The sequence below is a fragment of the Trichomycterus rosablanca genome, chromosome 4 (assembly GCF_030014385.1).
Source record: "Trichomycterus rosablanca isolate fTriRos1 chromosome 4, fTriRos1.hap1, whole genome shotgun sequence".
Taxonomy (NCBI): Eukaryota; Metazoa; Chordata; class Actinopteri; order Siluriformes; family Trichomycteridae; genus Trichomycterus; species Trichomycterus rosablanca.
Window position 1 is genome coordinate 33,423,633 of NC_085991.1, and position 21,156 is coordinate 33,444,788.

Here is a 21,156-nt window from a genome sequence, read left to right on the forward strand (position 1 = left end):
GACACTTTGGGCACAATTTGGACATGTTCACTGTGGGGTGTACTCACTTATGTTGCCAGCTATTTAGACATTAATGGCTGTGTGTTGAGTTATTTTCAGAAGACAGTAAATCTACACTGCTATACAAGTTGTACACTGACTACTCTAAGTTATAACCAAGTTTTATTTCTATAGTGTTGTCCCATGAAAAGATATAATAAAATATTTGCAGAAATGTGAGGGGTGTACTCACTTTTGTGATACACTGTGTATATATATATATATATATATATATATATACACACACACACACAAACACACACACAGAGCAATTCACTTCATTTAATATGAATCTTAAACGAAAATTTCTGGCTGTTCAAAATGTTCCAAAATATCTTCTGGCCTCTTGATTTAAACAAGCATATTGATTAAAAAAAAGATTTACCTCAGGATGTGAAAACAGATATGTAAAATTATGCTCCAGATAAAGCCAACACATTCACAGACAATGTTTATAGACCTCGGTTCTGTCCTTTTTAATGTGTATGAGAAATGTGTTGGTTATAGAGATTGGAACGACTCTTTTAAATTATATTTCAATTCCACTACTAATTTGCATTTCATACTTACTCAGAAATGTCTGCAATGATTTAGCTGATGTTAACACACATTTGTAAGCCCTCATCCCACCCAACAAACAAATCAGGACTATACACCTAAAAACTAATACATTTATAGCTCTCGTATAGTCATCATATTTATTGTCATCATGTTATTACATTTTTAATTAACATACAGTTTTGTGCAACTAAAAACAGTATATACTAAAAAACAAATAAACTATCTTTTAGGTGTCAATCAGTTTTATAAGTAAATCTGGGTTGTTCCGAGCATCTTAGTGACTGGTAATATTGACTTTTTAAATTAATGTTTGTAAATCTACAACTTGATTTTGGAAGTTCTGTACTACATGCATAATATATTGTGTCTAAAACTATATTGAGAAATTAATGTTATTTATACCTTTCAAAAAACTGCATTTTTCTTAGAGCAGGTGATTATTTGACTAATGATGTGTTTAGATGGGAGTGATCAACGATCAGTCTCAGCCTACCCAGTACTATATATTTATCAACAAAAATACTTGTTATATATTATTATTATTATTATTATTATTATTATTATTATTACTATTATTATTATTATGATGATGATAATGTATTAACAGTGCTGTCTTTATGAAAAACAACATACATGCCTGTATTAAACCAAGCATGGACAGGGTTATTATAAAAATATTTATAGTTGGAACAGTAAATAAATCAGACAGTGTTTTAATAAATCAGACAGTCATTTGCAAATCCCTTTTTACTTGTAATTAATTAAAACTAAATCACTCATGATATATGTTATGGAAAATTAGATTTTATGTTAACTATAACCTGAATAGCATTATGCTGCTTGTGCATTAAATTCGTATAGTCATGATTATTGCTTGAGGTGTGGCTGGGAGTCTAAGATTTGTAAGCAGATAAGGAACAACAATTATGTTGAAACTGTAAAGTAACTAGAGCAGTATAAAGAGATGCCCACAGTTCTGTTCTTTGTTCTTTAGTTCATACAATGCTGTAAGAACCCATGATCATGCTAATAAATTCTACAATGCAGTCACTTGTAATCTTTGTTTTCTTTTATCATCTGACTATATTTTTCCACAACAATATAGATTAAATATAGAAAGTATTCAGAGCTCATTTTGTTTTGCACATTTTATTGTGTTATTTTTTTTTAATATGTTCAATATGTACAGGTGTTTTTTTAATAGTTTGTGGTCACTGTGCTCCTGGGAAAGCTCAAATCATTAGATATAATTTATATTATTGCCCTGATCTATGTGTTGACACAATTTAATCTCAGAGATCCACAGTTATTTGAACTTCAAGGCTTGTTTTTTGTCCTGACAATGCAGCATAAATTGAGAACACTTAAGGAACAAAGTGTGTGCCTTTTAAAATTACAGCTAATCAGTCAACTGTGTAATAAAATTACTATATAATTCTTTCCCCAGAATTACTGTGCATAATGCAGTCACACACAATCAGCCCATTACACTGCTGGAGATTTGACCACTGGATCCCAACTGTAATGTGTCGTGCTCCTTGACCGTGTGCAGAGTGACCTCTTGTAGTTCTAAAAAGATTACAAATCCCAGAGGTTACAGTGGTCATTAGCACAAATACGGTGTAGCTGAATCTGTGGCTATTTATTGAAGCCTGGTCAGCTCCGCAATGTCTTTATTTAGCTATAGACCCAGCTGGTAAGATGTCCAGTGTTGTGATATACTACGCTTTGTTATAAACTACTGTGGTTGAACAAACTCACCATTTAAAACAGCCACTCAAGGAACTTAGCTTTTAAGTCACTGCAGCAGGCCTGTTTTTCAAGTTGGATGTGTTCAGTGCCTACAATCTCAGGGGGATAAATGAAAAACAGCATTCACTGACCTATTCGGGTCATTATGAACACTGGGTCAGATCTCGTAGTACAGTTATATTTTTCTATTTTTATGACTGCAGAACAGGGGTGCGTTTCCCGATAACGATTGATCTTAGCGATTTACGAACAACTTTAAGAACGTCGTAACTTTAAGAACGCCAATTGTGCGAGTGTTTCCCAAAAACCCTCGTAAGTCTCCGCAACTACGAACGAGTTGTAAGTAGTTCTTAACTGACTCGGCCTCTGCATCTCCACTGGAAAGGCACCTTTAGCCGAAAACTGAATCGCAGATTACTCTACATTTCTCATTATTATATCACGGAAAGCAAATAATTCATAAATATTTTTTAAACTATAAGAACAATAACCAATAAGTCTTTAAATTACTGGTATAAAAAGCATGAAAAAAAAACTACATTTGCAATTACTATCTACTGCATACCAAACTTATAAATAGGTGCACAATTAACCTTCCATGCATCTATGCAGAAGCATGGCAAGCCGACAGCGCGAAAGAATTTTTTCTCAAAGCGAACTTACTCAAATGCTTGATGAAATTGAAAAAACCCAAACAACACTATTTTCCAAAGCACGGGGAAGTTCAACTAATAAAGAAAAAGAAATGGGAGGATATTGCCAGGAACATCAGTGCTTGTAATTCTACAAACAGATCTGGCATTGACATCCGTAAAAAATGGCATGACTGCAAGTCATGCTAAAAGGAAAGGGGCACAGCTCAGGAAAGAGAGGGCTAAGACTGGTGGAGGTCACTTATCAGAAATAGCCTTTACTGTGGAAGAGGAAAAAGCACTGGGAATATTAGGCCCAATAGCTACTGAAGGGATCTCTGGAGGAGTTGATTTATGTTTAAACAAGCTTCCATCTACCCCACCTCAGCCTACATCCCCTGTGGAACCTTCTTCTTGCAGTAGTCCTGGGTCATCTCCTGGGCCTTCCTCTGCTCAGCCTAGTCAAATGCCTCCACAAGATCTACAGACTCCAAAAAATACATGTACAGTGTATCACAAAAGTGAGTACACCCCTCACATTTCTGCAAATATTTCATTATATCTTTTCATGGGACAACACTATAGACATGAAACTTGGATATAACTTAGAGTAGTCAGTGTACAACTTGTATAGCAGTGTAGATTTACTGTCTTCTGAAAATAACTCAACACACAGCCATTAATGTCTAAATATCTGGCAACATAAGTGAGTACACCCCACAGTGAACATGTCCAAATTGTGCCCAAATGTGTCGTTGTCCCTCCCTGGTGTCATGTGTCAAGGTCCCAGGTGTAAATGGGGAGCAGGGCTGTTAAATTTGGTGTTTTGGGTACAATTCTCTCATACTGGCCACTGGATATTCAACATGGCACCTCATGGCAAAGAACTCTCTGAGGATGTGAGAAATAGAATTGTTGCTCTCCACAAAGATGGCCTGGGCTATAAGAAGATTGCTAACATCCTGAAACTGAGCTACAGCATGGTGGCCAAGGTCATACAGCGGTTTTCCAGGACAGGTTCCACTCGGAACAGGCTTCGCCAGGGTCGACCAAAGAAGTTGAGTCCACGTGTTCGGCGTCATATCCAGAGGTTGGCTTTAAAAAACAGACACATGAGTGCTGCCAGCATTGCTGCAGAGGTTGAAGACGTGGGAGGTCAGCCTGTCAGTGCTCAGACCATACGCCGCACACTGCATCAACTCGGTCTGCATGGTCGTCATGCCGGAAGGAAGCTGACGCACAAGAAAGCCCGCAAACAGTTTGCTGAAGACAAGCAGTCCAAGAACATGGATTACTGGAATTCCCTGTGGTCTGACGAGACCAAGATAAACTTGTTTGGCTCAGATGGTGTCCAGCATGTGTGGCGGCGCCCTGGTGAGAAGTACCAAGACAACTGTATCTTGCCTACAGTCAAGCATGGTGGTGGTAGCATCATGGTCTTGGGCTGCATGAGTGTTGCTGGCACTGGGGAGCTGCAGTTTATTGAGGGAAACATGAATTCCAACATGTACTGTGACATTCTGAAACAGAGCATGATCCCCTCCCTTCGAAAACTGGGCCTCATGGCAGTTTTCCAACAAAATAACGACCCCAAACACAACCTCCAAGATGACAACTGCCTTGCTGAGGAAGCTGAAGGTAAAGGTGATGGACTAAACCCAATTGAGCACCTGTGGCGCATCCTCAAGTGGAAGGTGGAGAAGAACAAGCTGTCTAACATCCACCAGCTCCGTGATGTCATCATGGAGGAGTGGAAGAGGATTCCAGTAGCAACCTGTGCAGCTCTGGTGAATTCCATGCCCAGGAGGGTTAAGGCAGTGCTGGATAATAATGGTGGTCACACAAAATATTGACACTTTGGGCACAATTTGGACATGTTCACTGTGGGGTGTACTCACTTATGTTGCCAGCCATTTAGACATTAATGGCTGTGTGTTGAGTTATTTTCAGAAGACAGTAAATCTACACTGCTATACAAGTTGTACACTGACTACTCTAAGTTATATCCAAGTTTTATTTCTATAGTGTTGTCCCATGAAAAGATATAATCAAATATTTGCAGAAATGTGAGGGGTGTACTCACTTTTGTGATACACTGTATGTGTAGTGAGGAGTTAATAGCCCTGGAAAGAGAAAGGCTTCAATTAGAAAAGGAGCGGCTAGAGCTAATGTGGGAAAAACAGCAACAGAGAGAGAGACAACACAAGGAGTTGGTTGAACTGAAGAGGGCCAAACTTGACATCATGGCCAAGCAACTGTCTATGGCTGAGTTTCAATTAACCAGGCCATCTATTTCTGTGCCAATTATACTGCCCTCTGAACAAGGTGAGGTACAAATAGCAATAGTAAATGTAAATAGACTATACAGATATTTGACTAAAGGATCTATACAATGCTTCACATTTTGTCACAGTGTTATTTACTTTATAATTTTCTTTCCAGACCCCACTACTACAGACTCTGTGTAGAAGATACAAATATTCAAGGCCATTTTTTTTTCAATGCATATTTATTATTTTTCTTGCAAGTGGTGAGCACAAATAAAGTTTACTGCCAACTTGCACAAAATGCCTTAGTGTCCTTATTTTTTTTTTTTACAACAACTTAACAACAACTCACTTATCCAAATATTTGTTTATAGACTTTAGACAAAAACATTGTTTATTATTTGCCTTCGTGTTTCCAAGCCAGCCTGGTAAAGTCCTCTTGTCTCTCCTGGTAATTCGGCAGGAACAGGAATGTTGACTTCTCTCTCCTCAACTTCTTCATCTTCCTCATCAGGAAGGCTTATACCAGCATGAACTGCTATGTTGTGCAGCATAGCACATACAGCAATGATGGCACAGCTGCGTTCTGGTGAACACCTAAGCCCCCCTGATGATTTGTGTAGGCACTGAAAACGCATTTTCCGAATGCCCAAAGCTCTTTCAACAATACTACGTGTTCTGCTGTGTGCCATGTTGTATCTCTCCTCAGCCTCGGTCTGGAAATACAACACAGGAGTGAGAAGGTAGCTTCGAAGTGGATAACTCTGTCACCCAGTACATACCCACCAGCAAAAGCACTGTTTCTTGCCATCTGACACACTCCAGAATTGGCCCAGATGAAGGAGTCATGAGTGCTTCCAGGCCACTTGGCCACTATGTCCGTAAAGAGGCCTTGATGGTTACATACAACTTGTACATTCAACGCTGAGTAGCCTTTACGGCAGATGTAGTTTGGACTCAAAAGGCTGGGAGTGTGTATGGGTATCAGTGTGCCATCCACTGCACCAACAACTCCAGGAATGTTTGCAATTGCATGAAAACCTGTTTTGGTTTCATGCAATGCATCCCTGGTTTGTGGAAATGTTATATATGTTGGTGCATGGCGCAGCAGTGCTTTAGTGACAGCATGCACACATTTTGACACAGCTGCTTTGCTTAGCCTATGGCCATCACCAAGAGTCTGCGAAAATCCACCTGTGGCATAAAATCGAAGAGCCGTTAGTAGCTGTATGGTTGGGCTAAGGGCAAAATTTCTCCTGGTTGTTCTTGTCAACTCCTCCTGCACTAGGCCAAGTAGCGTCATGATTTCACCCCTAGAAAGCCGGTATCTGTCACACAGCACATCATCAGAAAGATGTAATGGGTTGATATTTAAACGATGAGCTGCATTCAGACGAACTACCCGGTCTCTTGGATTACGTCGACGTCGTCTTAAATGGTGTCTCTGATTAAGAAATAATATTCTTTGCAGAGCTGCCATGTTTATCACATAAGTACTATGCAGTGCCTTACTTTGGGTAACTATCACACAAGTGCTTCGTACTAGCCCTACTCCAGGTTACTTATTTGAGCAAATAATTAATTAGTCAATTTGATTGGTTAAGTGATAACAAGCTTAGTAGGCCATTTTGTTGCCTGTACTTCACAAAGAATATATTGACTGATTTACTATTACCGCTATTATAACACTGACATTTTTTTTTTTTCTTTATTTAAATGTGTACACCAACAAATGAACTCATGTACTTAAAAAAACATTATATAATCTTCTCACGTTAATAAAATGATTAAATGAATACATTTATGTTTATTATTTTTTTATTTTTATAATGGTTCTGTTGCTGTTCATAGAACCAGTACGTCCGTGATTAAAAAAAAAAAAGCAAATTAGCTGCTTTTATCGTTTTTGTGCACGCAAACTTCCAGTTACAAAGTACTTAGTGAGTTACGAATGGGTCAGACTACTCATAATTTACGAATGATTGTAAGTACTACGTTAGTTACGAAGGGTTTTGGTAAACACTCGTAAATTTAAGAATGTTCGTAAGTTCGAGGTTACAAAGTACTTAGTGTTACGAACTTTTTGGGAAACGCACCCCAGAACTACAGAACAGAAATCTAACACAAATTTAATTATTCATATAAACTGATACTTGCACCCAGGTAAGGCAATATATAAAAAAGAACAATAACATAAACAATATTTTTGAACTGTATTAGTATTGTTTAACAATTAGATATTAAATTTAATATTTTGATTGAAGTGGGCTCCAGTATATAATAACTTAAATGTTTATTCTAAAATAATCAGTGATTTGTGTTATAGAATAATAAGTGTCAGAAACATAAACATTCCAAACAGTTAAACCTACTCTTTCTAGTAGAAGTTGCCTTTACACCTGCATGTTGCATTGCATTTTAATAAATCGTAAATGTTAAGAAGTGCATGAATGACAGATCCAGAGTTAAGTGAGGATAATGAAATAATAAATACCAGGCTCAATGTAATGATTTTAAAAGCCTTTATTTTTTTAAAGTGCATATTTCTCAGCACTTTACACCTGGTCTGGATTACTTTAGTGTTGCTAATGTCACCACAGTGTGAAACAATATTTATATACAATATAAATTTCTAGCATAAAGCCTACAGTAGTTTTTACCTTTGATATACAACAGTATGTCATTAAACAAGAAAATGACTGTATACTGTATAACAAAACTACAGAACCTTATAACCTTTAGCCTTGTAAACTTGTACTGGCACCCAGCCAGTTACTACAGACAATATACAAAGAAAGAACTTTAAAATAACTCGTAAACATGTAAACAGATTTTAAGCCTATCTTTCCCAGCATGATGCTTTTAAACCCAGCACAGGCTTTACCCAGAAAGCCTTGCAGCAGTGGTGTCTAAGCTCACCGTAGCCGTGTATCCCGGTGTTGGGAGTAGGGTGGCTGCGGTAAGGGCTGGGTAAGTAGTTTATATGTTTGTCTGTTGTATGAATGTCTGTGTGTATGAATGGGTGTCTGTCCCAAAACCACTGAGTGAACTGCCAAAAGCAGATCGCTCGTGGCCCCGACGCTATCCTTCCTACTCGCCGGCGCCACATTGATGTCAGAAGTGGGATTGTGGTGTTTGGGTGGCTCTGGTGGTTCGGTGGGCCAATATGCCCGGTCTGTCCGATTGCGCTAGCCCAGGTACTGCTGCGGGGGCATTCCAGTAAGCCAGGTGCAGCAGTGGGTACAACGGCGACTCGGCAGTGTAATGGGGTGCGGTTCGGCCGAGGAGCCACCCAGTGAACGCTGGTGAGTTGGTCACCGGGTCGGTTGACCATTAGGGAGGGGGCAATGTAGCGTCGCCACTAGGGGCCCAGCACAGGCTTTACCCAGTAGGGTGGCTGCGGTAAGGGCTGGGTAAGTAGCTTATATGTTTGTCTGTTGTATGAATGTTTGTGTGTATGAATGGGTGTCTGTCCCAAAACCACTGAGTGAACTGCCAAAGGCAGATCGCTCGTGGCCCCGACGCTATCCTTCCTACTCGCCGGCGCCACAGTATTTTCATAAATCGTGAAATGTAGAGAAGTGCATGAACAATAGATCCAAAATACATTAAGGATAAAGCAATTGTATTAGCTATACAGTATATTTCAAAAGGCAGACGGTACCACAGAAGTGTTACTCCGATGTATGGATAAAAACGAAAAATAAATACCACCAGGGTTAATGTAATGGTTTTAAAAGCCTTTACTTTTTTAAGATGCATTTCCCTTCTCTGCCCCTCACCGGGACTGGGTTGCTTTAATGTTGCCAGTGTCGCTACACTGCAAAACAACTGTAGCACGGCTATCCCAGAAATAAAATTAACCGACAACGCCACCCCTTAGTTTAAACCTGGAGATAAGGGGAACTCCAGTCCAAACCAATAAATACACCGTCACAAAGAGAAATCAATATGACGTTCTTTATTATAACACTAAAAAACAATAAGATCGCCACTTGGATTAGTATTAACAATTTAGTGTATAAAAGCAACCCCAGTAGTCCACCTCTAGCCAGAACTATTAATGTGTGCTATACTATTACTAACCATATCGAGTACCCAACATACACTCCAATCACAAAGTATTCCATTACACTTCAACCTTTAAGTCCAACACTGCAAGACCACTACACAATTGGACATTCAATGTAATTATAGTGAACAATTCCCACACGCTTTAAAACTAGTCTGGCTGGGGTAAGACTATTACTGGAGCCGCTTACTCCTCTGGAAGTGGCTTTACACTGGTACAATTTTAAAAGAACCACATTACAAATGTGGTTACCTACGTATAAAAATTACAAAATACAAAAGAAAACACACATAAAACAAAGAAAACAGGCAGAAAAGAACAGCGGCTGACGCTCTACATTCACTCCAGCATTCTACAATAAACAAACAAAAACACAAAACAATACTTTAGAGCCTAGCTAAACACGTTAAGAATATTTTATCATTCATGCTCTATGCTCAAATACATTTTAATGTTATAATGCTACTACAAGCACATACCTTAATCGCTGTTTAAATGCCTTTAATGTTACAGTTCATTGGTGCACTAAAACAAACGAGTCCCAGTCGTATTCACTTCACTCCAAATTAACACGAGGCAATATGAAGTATATCCACTGCTAGTTGCGTCACGCACACACACTGTGAAAATACATATAACCCGTTTAACGGCTAATAACATTCTCAACTATAAAATCACCAGCCAAAATCCCACAAATTACCTCTGTAGAAAACGTTCACCACAACTGGCCACCACATCCAAGTACCTACGAGGTAAATAATAATAACGCTTTGTTATCGCTCCACACGAACGGTAACAACAAGCAAATCTATTAAAACCAAATCAAATTTCCCGCCTACATACCTGGTACTCTCGGCGTCTCACCCACTACCCTCAACAGAGCGTGGTATACGCCATCACTTTTTACTCGTTAGCTTTATACTCTCACCAGGACTCAACACTGCCCCCAACGACAGGGCCACTCGCTACATTCCACCCCCTCCAAATGCATCGTCGACCCGGCGATGAACTGACAATAAAAAATAACTGTTATTAACTGGTACACGAGAGCACAATAAGACATCAAATCAATATCCGGCCTTCAATTTTCCCTTTGCTGGGCTATAGATCGTGGAAGCCTATACGGGTTTGCATGTTGACCAGCTGTTGCTCGAGTTGTCCGCCTGAGCCCTGGCTCAATCTCTTCTAACAACAGGCTTTCGCCTCCAGTAGGTACCATCTCGGTCTCCGATTCACCTCCTTGTGGTCCCTGCCCTGCCAGTCCCACAATATTCACTGGGTCACTAGGGGCTACACTCTGTGCCCCAACAGCCTGAAGAACCCACTCCTCTTCTTCAGACTCATTGTGCGAACATGGTTCACCCTCTTGATCGCCATGATCAACCAGCTCCTCCAGTTCCACGTTACTTTGCAGAGCAGCACCGACTACAGGACGAATTTCGGATCTATGTACATGTCTAATGGGACCTTGTTGATGGGCAGGGGTGACTGAATATACTACCCCATTCCCTTGTGGTGCTTTTTCAATCCGATACACAACTGAATCCCAATAATCTTGGATTTTGTTCCGACCTTGAACATTACGCTTTCTAAGATACACCAACTGTCCCTCTCGTAGGTCTGGACCAACAGCATGGGCATTATATGCCCGATTACGTCGCTCAGCCTGTGCTTCCAATTGCTGACGTGCTTGCTGATAAGCAAGTCTCAAGCGCTGCTGGTGCTCATCCACCCACTCTTCTACTCCCCCTTCCATTACAGGATCCTGCGTCTGTCCCAACAAAAAGTCGGCTGGTAACTGTGGCTCTTTACCAAACATCAAATAATAAGGGCTCTTACCGGTAGACTGATGGACAGAGGTATTATAAGCAAAAAGGACTTGAGGCAAATACCTAGGCCAATATCGCTTCTGCTCGATAGGTAATGTCCGGAGCAAATCATGCAATGTTCTATTGAACCGTTCGCACTGCCCATTACCTTGGGGGTGGTATGGGGTAGTTCGGGTCTTTTTTATTCCATAGATCTTACAAAGCTGTTGAATAAGTAAGCTCTCAAAATTCCGGCCTTGATCAGAATGAATCCTTTGTGGCACACCAAACAAATAAAACCAGTGCTTCACCAAAACATCTGCTACAGTGGCAGCACGCTGGTCTTTAGTAGGGATGGCTTGAGTATATTTAGAAAACACATCGGTCAGAATCAAAACATTCTCTCTACCATCACTTGCTGGCTCAATCACCGTAAAGTCTATTGCCAAGATCATGTGGCTGTGACGCCAACAAATTTCCCCTAAAGGCATGCACCTTAGGCTGAACCGCTTTGGCTACCACACACCGCTCACACTCTTTACACCACTGCTCCACGTCTCTCGTCATACCTGGCCAATAACACCTCGCTCGCAAGAGTTGACGGGTCCGTTCTACCCCCTGGTGGCCTTGGGCGTCATGAAGACTACAAAACATTTCTCTCTGTAACCTTAGTGGAAGAATTAACTGCAAAATCTCTTTGCCTGCATCTGATGAATAGACCCGACGATAGACTGCACCCTCTTGCTCTACCAATCGATCCCACTGTCTTACCAGCTCCTGGCTTTCCCGAGACAACATACTTCTCTCTCTGTGCTCTGGCAGAACCCCACTTCTCCACAACTCCAAAACAGGGCCGATAACTAGGTCTTGAGCTTGCAATATGGCCAGATCCGCCCGGGAGCGCCCTGGAAGCGCTACAATTTCAACTTGAGTCGCCCCCTGATTTGGACATGATCCTACTGCAAAGGCCGTTTCCAACGTTGGGGCCTGTACTGGTGTCTCTGAATGCACATGATCCACCTGCTGGCGCGACAATGCGTCAGCATTTGTGTTGACTCTTCCAGGCCGGTACCGCACATCCAAATTAAAAGAGGCCAACTCAGAGGCCCAACGTTGTTCGACCGCTCCCAACTTAGCTGTCTGATAATAACTGAGTGGATTATTATCGGTATAAAACCACACAAAAGTTTCCAAGCAAATATTCACGGAACTTTTCAGTAACTGCCCATTTCAATGCTACAAATTCCAACTTCATGGAGCTATAATTATTCATATTCCGTTCTGTGGGCTTAAGACTTCTGCTTGCAAAGGCAACTGGCCTCCGTTGCCCCTCCTGCTCCTGTGAGAGCACTGCTCCAAGCCCACAATGACTGGCATCAATCTCAAGGATAAAGGGCTTCTGAAAATCAGCATATGCCAAAACCGGCGCTGAAATCAAAGCGGTCTTCAACCGCTCAAAGGCTTCTTCACATTCCAAATCCCATCTATCTACGAGTGGAATATTAGGGGTTTTACCCTTTTTCCGGGTCCCAACCAACTGGCTAACAAGGCGGTGCAGGGGTGCTGCCATGTTAGCAAACCCATCCACAAATCTACGATAATAACTGGCAAACCCAAGGAATGAACGCAATTCCGCCAAACAAGTAGGTCTTCTCCAATCCCGCACAGCTGCCACTTTGTCTGGGTCTGTTGATACACCCTGCCCAGAAACCACATGCCCCAGATATTTCACTTCTCTCTGAAAGAAACAGCACTTTTCCAACTTCACTTTAAGGCCCTGTTGTTTAAAACGAGAAAATACAGTCTCAAGCCTCTCAAGATGTTGCTGAACATTACTGGAGAAGACAATAACGTCATCTAAATAAAGTAGTACAGATTGATATCGTTCATCCCCAAACATCCGCTCCATTAACCGCTGGAATGTGCCAGGTGCATTACAAAGCCCAAAGGGCATCCGATTAAATTCGAACAACCCAAATGGGGTACAAAAGGCAGTCTTCGCCCGATCCCCCTCTGCCACAGGCACTTGGTTATACCCACTAGCTAAATCTAAAGTTGAAAACCACTTAGCCCCTGTGAGTGCATCCAAAGATTCCTCAATCCGGGGTAAGGGATAAGCATCTTTACGAGTTTTAGCATTAAGCTGGCGGTAATCAACACACATCCGAATACTTCCATCTTTCTTTTGAACTAACACAATAGGAGAGGCATAAGGACTACTGCTTTCTCTTATGACTTGACTATCGAGGAGCTGCTTAACATGGGCTTTAACAGCCTCATACTGTGAAGGCGGTATACGTCGATAAGGTTGGCGAACTGGAATGTTATCCAGCATCGGAATCTCATGACTTATCAAACTGGTACAGCCAAGGTCACCTTCGTCTTTAGCAAAAACCATGTGGTACTTATTCAGTAATGCCTCTGCTTGTGCAGCTTCTCCTAGAGACAAGTACTCAAATGATGAAAGCTTTAGCGAGTTAAAATCTACGCATGCAGGCACCACATTATGAGCAAGCACTGAAGCTACACAGAACCTACCATCTGCTCCTAATGGGACATCTACAGGAGCATGGTCCCTTACAAGGTCAACTAACTGCATAGTACCAAGAACACGACGAGGAACCAGCCACACATCACTACGTCCCACATTAAAAGGGAACATAGGCTGTACCTCTCTCAAAGTGCACCAGAGATGGGGAAACTAAAATACCATCAGGTAAACTACCTTCCTGTGGATTCAAAGGCTCCAACAAAAACTGCATACTAGTAACACAGTAAAGCTGGGGGCATGTAACAGGAGTCAAAACCATCGTACCTGCTGGAATGCGAAACGGATTCTTGCTCTGCACTCGCACCTTATTCGGGCCATCAGCTTGTACTATAGCCTCCATCTGCTGGCAATGGCGCAGTGCACGCTGGAGTGCCGGGGCCGCCGACTGCACTGGGGGAGTCTGAAACAAAGCTGTACCATGTTCTTTAAACAATTCTCTATAACACTCCCCAATGACGTTCATTCCCAAAACCCCAGGGATCATGCTCTTTTTGCACTGAACATCAGGACTGGCTGGATCATCAACAATCAATATACCCCGATTTGGAATATATTTTCCCATAACTTCTACATCAAGTTCCAAGTAACCACTATACAGAATATCGAGCCCATTAGCAGCCTTTAACCCAAGCCATTCACACTTACGAAGTTTCTCCTTCTCTGCCATAGCAAAACGTTCATGAAAAAACATATTTGTTAATGTTGTCACCATAGAACCAGTGTCAACTAAGCAGGGAACTTTAACACCCCCCACTAGAACGTCTATTGTAGGACAAGAACCTACTAGACACTGGTAAATGTCTATGCTAGAGTCGCCACCAACCCCTCCCACCGCGTGACTCTGCACGGTGGGGGGTGTCAGTTTTCCGACACATTGGAACCAACAACATCCCTGTCAGTACGAGACTGTGGCGGTACTCTAGCAGGCCGACAATGTCTGGCTATATGACCTGGCTGGTTACACTTAAGACAAATAGGTCTTCCATCAGATGTACGGGGAAGTAACACACGCCCTGCTCTGGGTTCACTTGGAGGTCCTCCGGAGGGCCTGAGAGACCGGACTATCAGATCTAACTGAGCCTGCTGTTTCAAAACCAGGTCTCTTAACTCTGAAAGCTCGGTTTGAGTGGTATAAACACCTTCACATGTAGCAGAGGCTGAAGCTTCACACACACGTGGGGGACCACGCACAACTGGGGCCCTAAACGGTCCCTCCTCTACCCAACGAATGGCCTCTTGACGTACTTTTAACATGGACAAAGACAGATCACCACGTATTAAGCGTTTCAACTCTCTACGCAACATAAGATCACGTACATTTTCACAGAACTGATCTCTTAAGACAACCTGATAATCCGCCACAGCCGTAGAGTTAGCTTTCTGTACCTTGTCTAGCAAAGCCATGAGAGCATGGGAAAATTCATACAAGGACTCACCCTCTTTCTGTCTTCTATCAAAAAATTGCTGTTGAAGAACCACATAAGACTGTGAACATCCATAAACCTCTAAAAGGACCTCTAAAAATTTTTTTGCATTATTTCTAACTTCTTCTGACCTATACTTAATTTCTGTACGAGCTTCACCTTCCAAATGATCATAAATAAAAATAGCACTTTCACCGCTAGACATATTACGTGCAGAAATACAATGTCTAACTTCCCCAACCCAATCTTCGACCACTACAGGGCCCTTTCCAGAAAACACTGAACATTTACGTTCTCTAGTGATATACACAGTCTGTCCCATCGCTTCAGGTGATCGTTCAACTCGCTGTGAGGGTCCTGGCACAGGGTCTCTAGCGAGACGAGCATTTTCAGTCTGTAACTGCAACACTTGTTGCCGTAGTCGTTCCATCTCTTCCTCCATTGGATCCCCTATTTGTCAACCACTGTTCTTTTCTGCCAAACAAAATATACACAACCTTAAAAATAAAACTTAGCCACTTCCAAAAAGAAAACAACAAAATAAATAACTAACATCAAACAATGAAAAAAATATTAGCACGCACGTAATCCTGCCGACAAACGCCAGATTGTAGCACGGCTATCCCAGAAATAAAATTAACCGACAACGCCACCCCTTAGTTTAAACCTGGAGATAAGGGGAACTCCAGTCCAAACCAATAAATACACCGTCACAAAGAGAAATCAATATGACGTTCTTTATTATAACACTAAAAAACAATAAGATCGCCACTTGGATTAGTATTAACAATTTAGTGTATAAAAGCAACCCCAGTAGTCCACCTCTAGCCAGAACTATTAATGTGTGCTATACTATTACTAACCATATCGAGTACCCAACATACACTCCAATCACAAAGTATTCCATTACACTTCAACCTTTAAGTCCAACACTGCAAGACCACTACACAATTGGACATTCAATGTAATTATAGTGAACAATTCCCACACGCTTTAAAACTAGTCTGGCTGGGGTAAGACTATTACTGGAGCCGCTTACTCCTCTGGAAGTGGCTTTACACTGGTACAATTTTAAAAGAACCACATTACAAATGTGGTTACCTACGTATAAAAATTACAAAATACAAAAGAAAACACACATAAAACAAAGAAAACAGGCAGAAAAGAACAGCGGCTGACGCTCTACATTCACTCCAGCATTCTACAATAAACAAACAAAAACACAAAACAATACTTTAGAGCCTAGCTAAACACGTTAAGAATATTTTATCGTTCATGCTCTATGCTCAAATACATTTTAATGTTATAATGCTACTACAAGCACATACCTTAATCGCTGTTTAAATGCCTTTAATGTTACAGTTCATTGGTGCACTAAAACAAACGAGTCCCAGTCGTATTCACTTCACTCCAAATTAACACGAGGCAATATGAAGTATATCCACTGCTAGTTGCGTCACGCACACACACTGTGAAAATACATATAACCCGTTTAACGGCTAATAACATTCTCAACTATAAAATCACCAGCCAAAATCCCACAAATTACCTCTGTAGAAAACGTTCACCACAACTGGCCACCACATCCAAGTACCTACGAGGTAAATAATAATAACGCTTTGTTATCGCTCCACACGAACGGTAACAACAAGCAAATCTATTAAAACCAAATCAAATTTCCCGCCTACATACCTGGTACTCTCGGCGTCTCACCCACTACCCTCAACAGAGCGTGGTATACGCCATCACTTTTTACTCGTTAGCTTTATACTCTCACCAGGACTCAACACTGCCCCCAACGACAGGGCCACTCGCTACACAACATTACTATAAGCAGTCCAGAAATAGGTATAAGAAATACATAAATACCACGGCTAAAGTCCAGAAATACAAACACAACTGCTAAAACCAAGGATATAACCCAGGTAAAACTGGCCAATGCCAATCCATATCTACACAACTTTAGCTTTAAGTAAAATATTGGGTGAACAACTGCCAGATATTGTTCCATGCAGATCCAGGTTTGGAATTGAGCTTGAGCCTCTATGCAAGCAATAGCAAATAAAATGGAAGTGAAAATTAAAAACCAGTTTAAAAACCAAAAATAGAATAATATAAAAACCAGTGATATAAATAAAATGACAGATGTAATAATCAGGTTAAGATTGAGCACATCCGAGAAATTACAGCCTTTGTGTATGGTCATTGTTCCTCTGGCATGCCACAAAACGAAAAATGTAATGGGTAGAAGCAAAATGGCTCCAACCATCATACCAATGTAGTTTTTAGTTGCACACACAATAAAGTTGGAATTATTGGATGAGGTGAAGGAGAAGCTGTCCACTTTACCTAACATGATGTTCTAGGGCTTGCTTAATCTGTAAAAGTAGAACATACTTAGCAAAATGATAAAAGATATGATAAAAATGATAAAAATTAAACAGATTCACTTTTTAATTTAAGATAAAATTAATTAAATCACTTGGGTTTGGGATTTTTTACACTTAACATTTTTAAACATTTACACAAAATTGTGCAAAAAGCAAAAACATATGCAGTGACTGGCAGTAACATCTTGTTGATAAGATAGGTCAAGAGTAAAAACAGCCGGCCAGACTAATAGGAAAGCTACTATAATTAAAATGTCCTCCCTTTTAACCATGGTGAGCAAAAAAGCATGCACAAAAAATTTAATCTTTGAGGCAGTCGAATATCTCAGAATTGTTTAGTGAACACGACAATAAGTTCAGTGTACTCTACATGCAAATATTTTCTTTAATCGAATGTAATTCATACTGATTATAGGTTAAGACAGAGGTGATTATATGTACACTCTAATTAATAATCTGATGAGTTTACATGCATGCTACAAGTAATCCGATCCAAAATGATGCACATATGTAGAGTACCACTTAGTGTACGTTATCATGAGCAACAAGCATCATGTTATCAAGTCCAGTCAGAGTAAGAGGAGCAGCAGTGTGTTCTCTGAGATTTCAGTTAAACTGCTTTAAAATAAGGTGGACTCATCCACTTTGTAAACATCCACTATGACGCAAATGCACATACTCAAATACAGCTGTTTCCATGGCTATTATTCTTTCTATTTAATAGTGATTTAATTTTCTATTCTATTTGTTGGATTATATAAAGGTTTACCCACCTCGTTCAGTCGGACAGAAATGTATATTCGGAATGTCCTCAGTCGGAACAGACTAGTGTAAACATATATTCTATTCCAATTGAGCTAGTTGGATTATTAAGATGAATGTAAATGTAGCTACTGTCATCTCTTTACATGGACCTTTCAAAAACAGCATTTTTCTGAGCAGGTGATCATTTGACTAATGACAGATGTAAATAGGCATTGATTAGAAAAATTACCAAAAAAGTAGCTGCTAATAAATTACGCTACTCAAAGCTATATTAACAGGAATGTTTGGGTTTTTTACATTTTATAAAGCATGTTTACCTTAAAAACATACTTTCTTGTGTTAAACTAAATCTGGACAGGGTTTATATAACAAGTTGTTTATATTTTGTATTAATGTAAGTCTAGTTTATTTAAGTTTGAGTTTTAATAAATTATTAATACTGAGGCCCTAGAAACCAGTGAACAAGAGCCAAAATAAAATATTATATTAAGAAATTAATAAAAAGCTCAGAACAACTTTAGTTAATGCTTAAATGGTTTATAATGGGATGTTGAACTACCTTTTAGAAAGAAAATACGACTTCAAATACAAATACAAAAAAAGAAAAATGTTTAGCGTGTCAAGTAACACTGTACCAATATTGTTAGTTTCTCTCTAGTGAAAAACCTATAGTTTTTTTTATAATTTAGCATACTGAGATATCATCGTCATATTGTACACAAAGAGATACAGTGGGGCCAAAAAGTATTTAGTCAGTCACTGATTGTGCAAGTTCTCCTACTTAGAAAGATGAGAGAGGTCTGTAATTTTCATCATAGGTACACTTCAACTATGAGAGACAAAATGAGAAAAAAAAATACAGGAAATCACATTGTAGGATTTTTAAAGAATTTATTTGTAAATTATGGTGGAAAATAAGTATTTGGTCAATAACAAAAGTTCAACTCAATACTTTGTAACATAACCTTTGTTGGCAATGACAGAGGTCAAACGTTTCCTCCAGGTTTTCAACCTTTTCACCAGGTTTGCACACACTGTAGCTGGTATTTTGGCCCAATACTCCATGCAGATCTCCTCTAGAGCAGTGATGTTTTGGGGCTGTCGCTGGGCAACACGGACTTTCAACTCCTTCCACAAATTTTCTATGGGGTTGAGGTCTGGAGACTGGCTAGGCCACTCCAGGACCTTGAAATGCTTTTTGTGGAGCCACTACTTTGTTGCCCGAGCGGTGTGTTTGGGATCATTGTCATGCTGGAAGACCCAGCCACGTTCCATCTTCAATGCTCTCACTGATGGAAGGAGGTTTTGGCTTAAAATCTCACGATACATGGCCCTGTTCATTCTTCCCTTAACACGGATCAGTCGTCCTGTCCCCTTTGCAGAAAAACAGCCCCAAAGCATGATGTTTCCACCCCCATGCTTCACAGTAGGTATGGTGTTCTTGGGTTCTTCTTCTTACTCCAAACACGAGTTGAGTATTTACCAAAAAGTTCCATTTTGGTTTCATCTGACCACATGACATTCTCCCAATCCTCTTCTGGATCATCCATATGCTCTCTGGCAAACTTCAGATGGGCCTGGACATGTACTGGCTTAAGCAGGGGGACACACCTGGCACTGCAGGATTTGAGTCCCTCTTGGCGTAGTGTGTTTACGGATTTTAGCCTTTGTTACTTTGGTCCCAGCTCTCTGCAGGTCATTCATCAGGTCCCTCCGTGTAGTTCTGGGATTTTTGCTCACCATTCTCATGATCATTTTGACCCCAAGGGAGATTATCAATGGTCTTGTATGTCTTCCATTTTCTTACAATTGCTCCCACAGTTGATTTATTCACACCAACCTGCTTACCTATTGTAGATTCACTCTTCCCAGCCTGGTGCAGGTCTACAATTTTCTTCCTGGTGTCCTTCGACAGTTCTTTGGTCTTGGCCATGGTTGAGTTTGGAGTCTGACTGTTTGAGGCTGTGGACAGGTGTCTTTTATACAGATAACGAGGTCAAACAGGTGCCATTAATACAGGTAACGAGTGGAGGACAGAAAAGCTTCTTAAAGAAGAAGTTACAGGTCTGTGAGAGCCAGAAATCTTGCTTGTTTGTTATTGACCAAATACTTATTTTCCACCATCATTTACAAATAAATTCTTTAAAAATCCTACAATGTGATTTCCTGGATTTTTTTTCTCATTTTGTCTCTCATAGTTGAAGTGTTCCTATGATGAAAATTACAGACCTCTCTCATCTTTCTAAGTAGGAGAACTTGCACAATCAGTGGCTGACTAAATACTTTTTGGCCCCACTGTAAATCTAGGCCTAAATCTGAAACAAATTACCTCAGGATGTGGTAGTTTTAAAAATGTCCAGATATGCTCCAGATTAGGCCAAATTCCAAAATTCCCTAAGGTATATGAGAATTGTGTTGGTTATAAAGAGTGAAAGGACTTCTTTACATATTATTTAAATTCCACTATCAATTTACATTTAAAAATTACTCAATTTTAACTCGCTAAAATGGCCCAACTGATGTTTATGCACATTTATAACCCCTCATCCCACCCAACATACAAACAACATACAAATCTGGGCTAAACATACAAACCCTGTTTTCAGAAACGTTGGCATATTTTGTAAAATGCAATAAAAAGAGGAATCTGATTTGTTAAGTCTTTTGAATCTTTATATAACAGCCAAAAGTAGAAAGAAAATATTTCCAATGATTAACTTTATTGTATTTTGAAAATATAAACACATTTAGAGTTTAATGTCTGGAACACACTCCAAAAAGTTGAGATTAAAGCACGTTCATCACTGTGTTTATCATATTTTCTGAGACATTCTAATGGGTTGGGAACCATTAAATGTAAGAAGGTTACTAACTGTAGCGGTATCGCAAGTGTCT

The 21,156-nt window shown here is 40.1% G+C and overlaps 1 protein-coding gene and 2 long non-coding RNA genes across 3 annotated transcripts; all 3 read right to left on the bottom strand.

Moving 5' to 3' along the window:
• Positions 1-5,628: 5,628 nt before the first annotated feature.
• On the bottom strand, positions 5,629-6,731 carry LOC134311923 (putative nuclease HARBI1). Its single transcript, XM_062993572.1, has 2 exons — positions 6,060-6,731; positions 5,629-5,967 (listed from the first exon to the last, which is right to left on the bottom strand). Exons 1-2 carry the CDS (start codon positions 6,729-6,731, stop codon positions 5,629-5,631), a joined length of 1,011 nt encoding a protein of 336 aa, XP_062849642.1.
• Positions 6,732-9,269: 2,538 nt separating this feature from the next.
• LOC134311602 (uncharacterized) lies at positions 9,270-10,249 on the bottom strand. Its single transcript, XR_010011452.1, has 3 exons — positions 10,024-10,249; positions 9,803-9,943; positions 9,270-9,675 (listed from the first exon to the last, which is right to left on the bottom strand). It is a non-coding gene; the product is annotated as an uncharacterized LOC134311602 (long non-coding RNA).
• Positions 10,250-15,901: 5,652 nt separating this feature from the next.
• Positions 15,902-16,881, bottom strand: LOC134311603 (uncharacterized). The gene is made up of 3 exons (XR_010011453.1): positions 16,656-16,881; positions 16,435-16,575; positions 15,902-16,307 (listed from the first exon to the last, which is right to left on the bottom strand). It is a non-coding gene; the product is annotated as an uncharacterized LOC134311603 (long non-coding RNA).
• Positions 16,882-21,156: the final 4,275 nt, after the last annotated feature.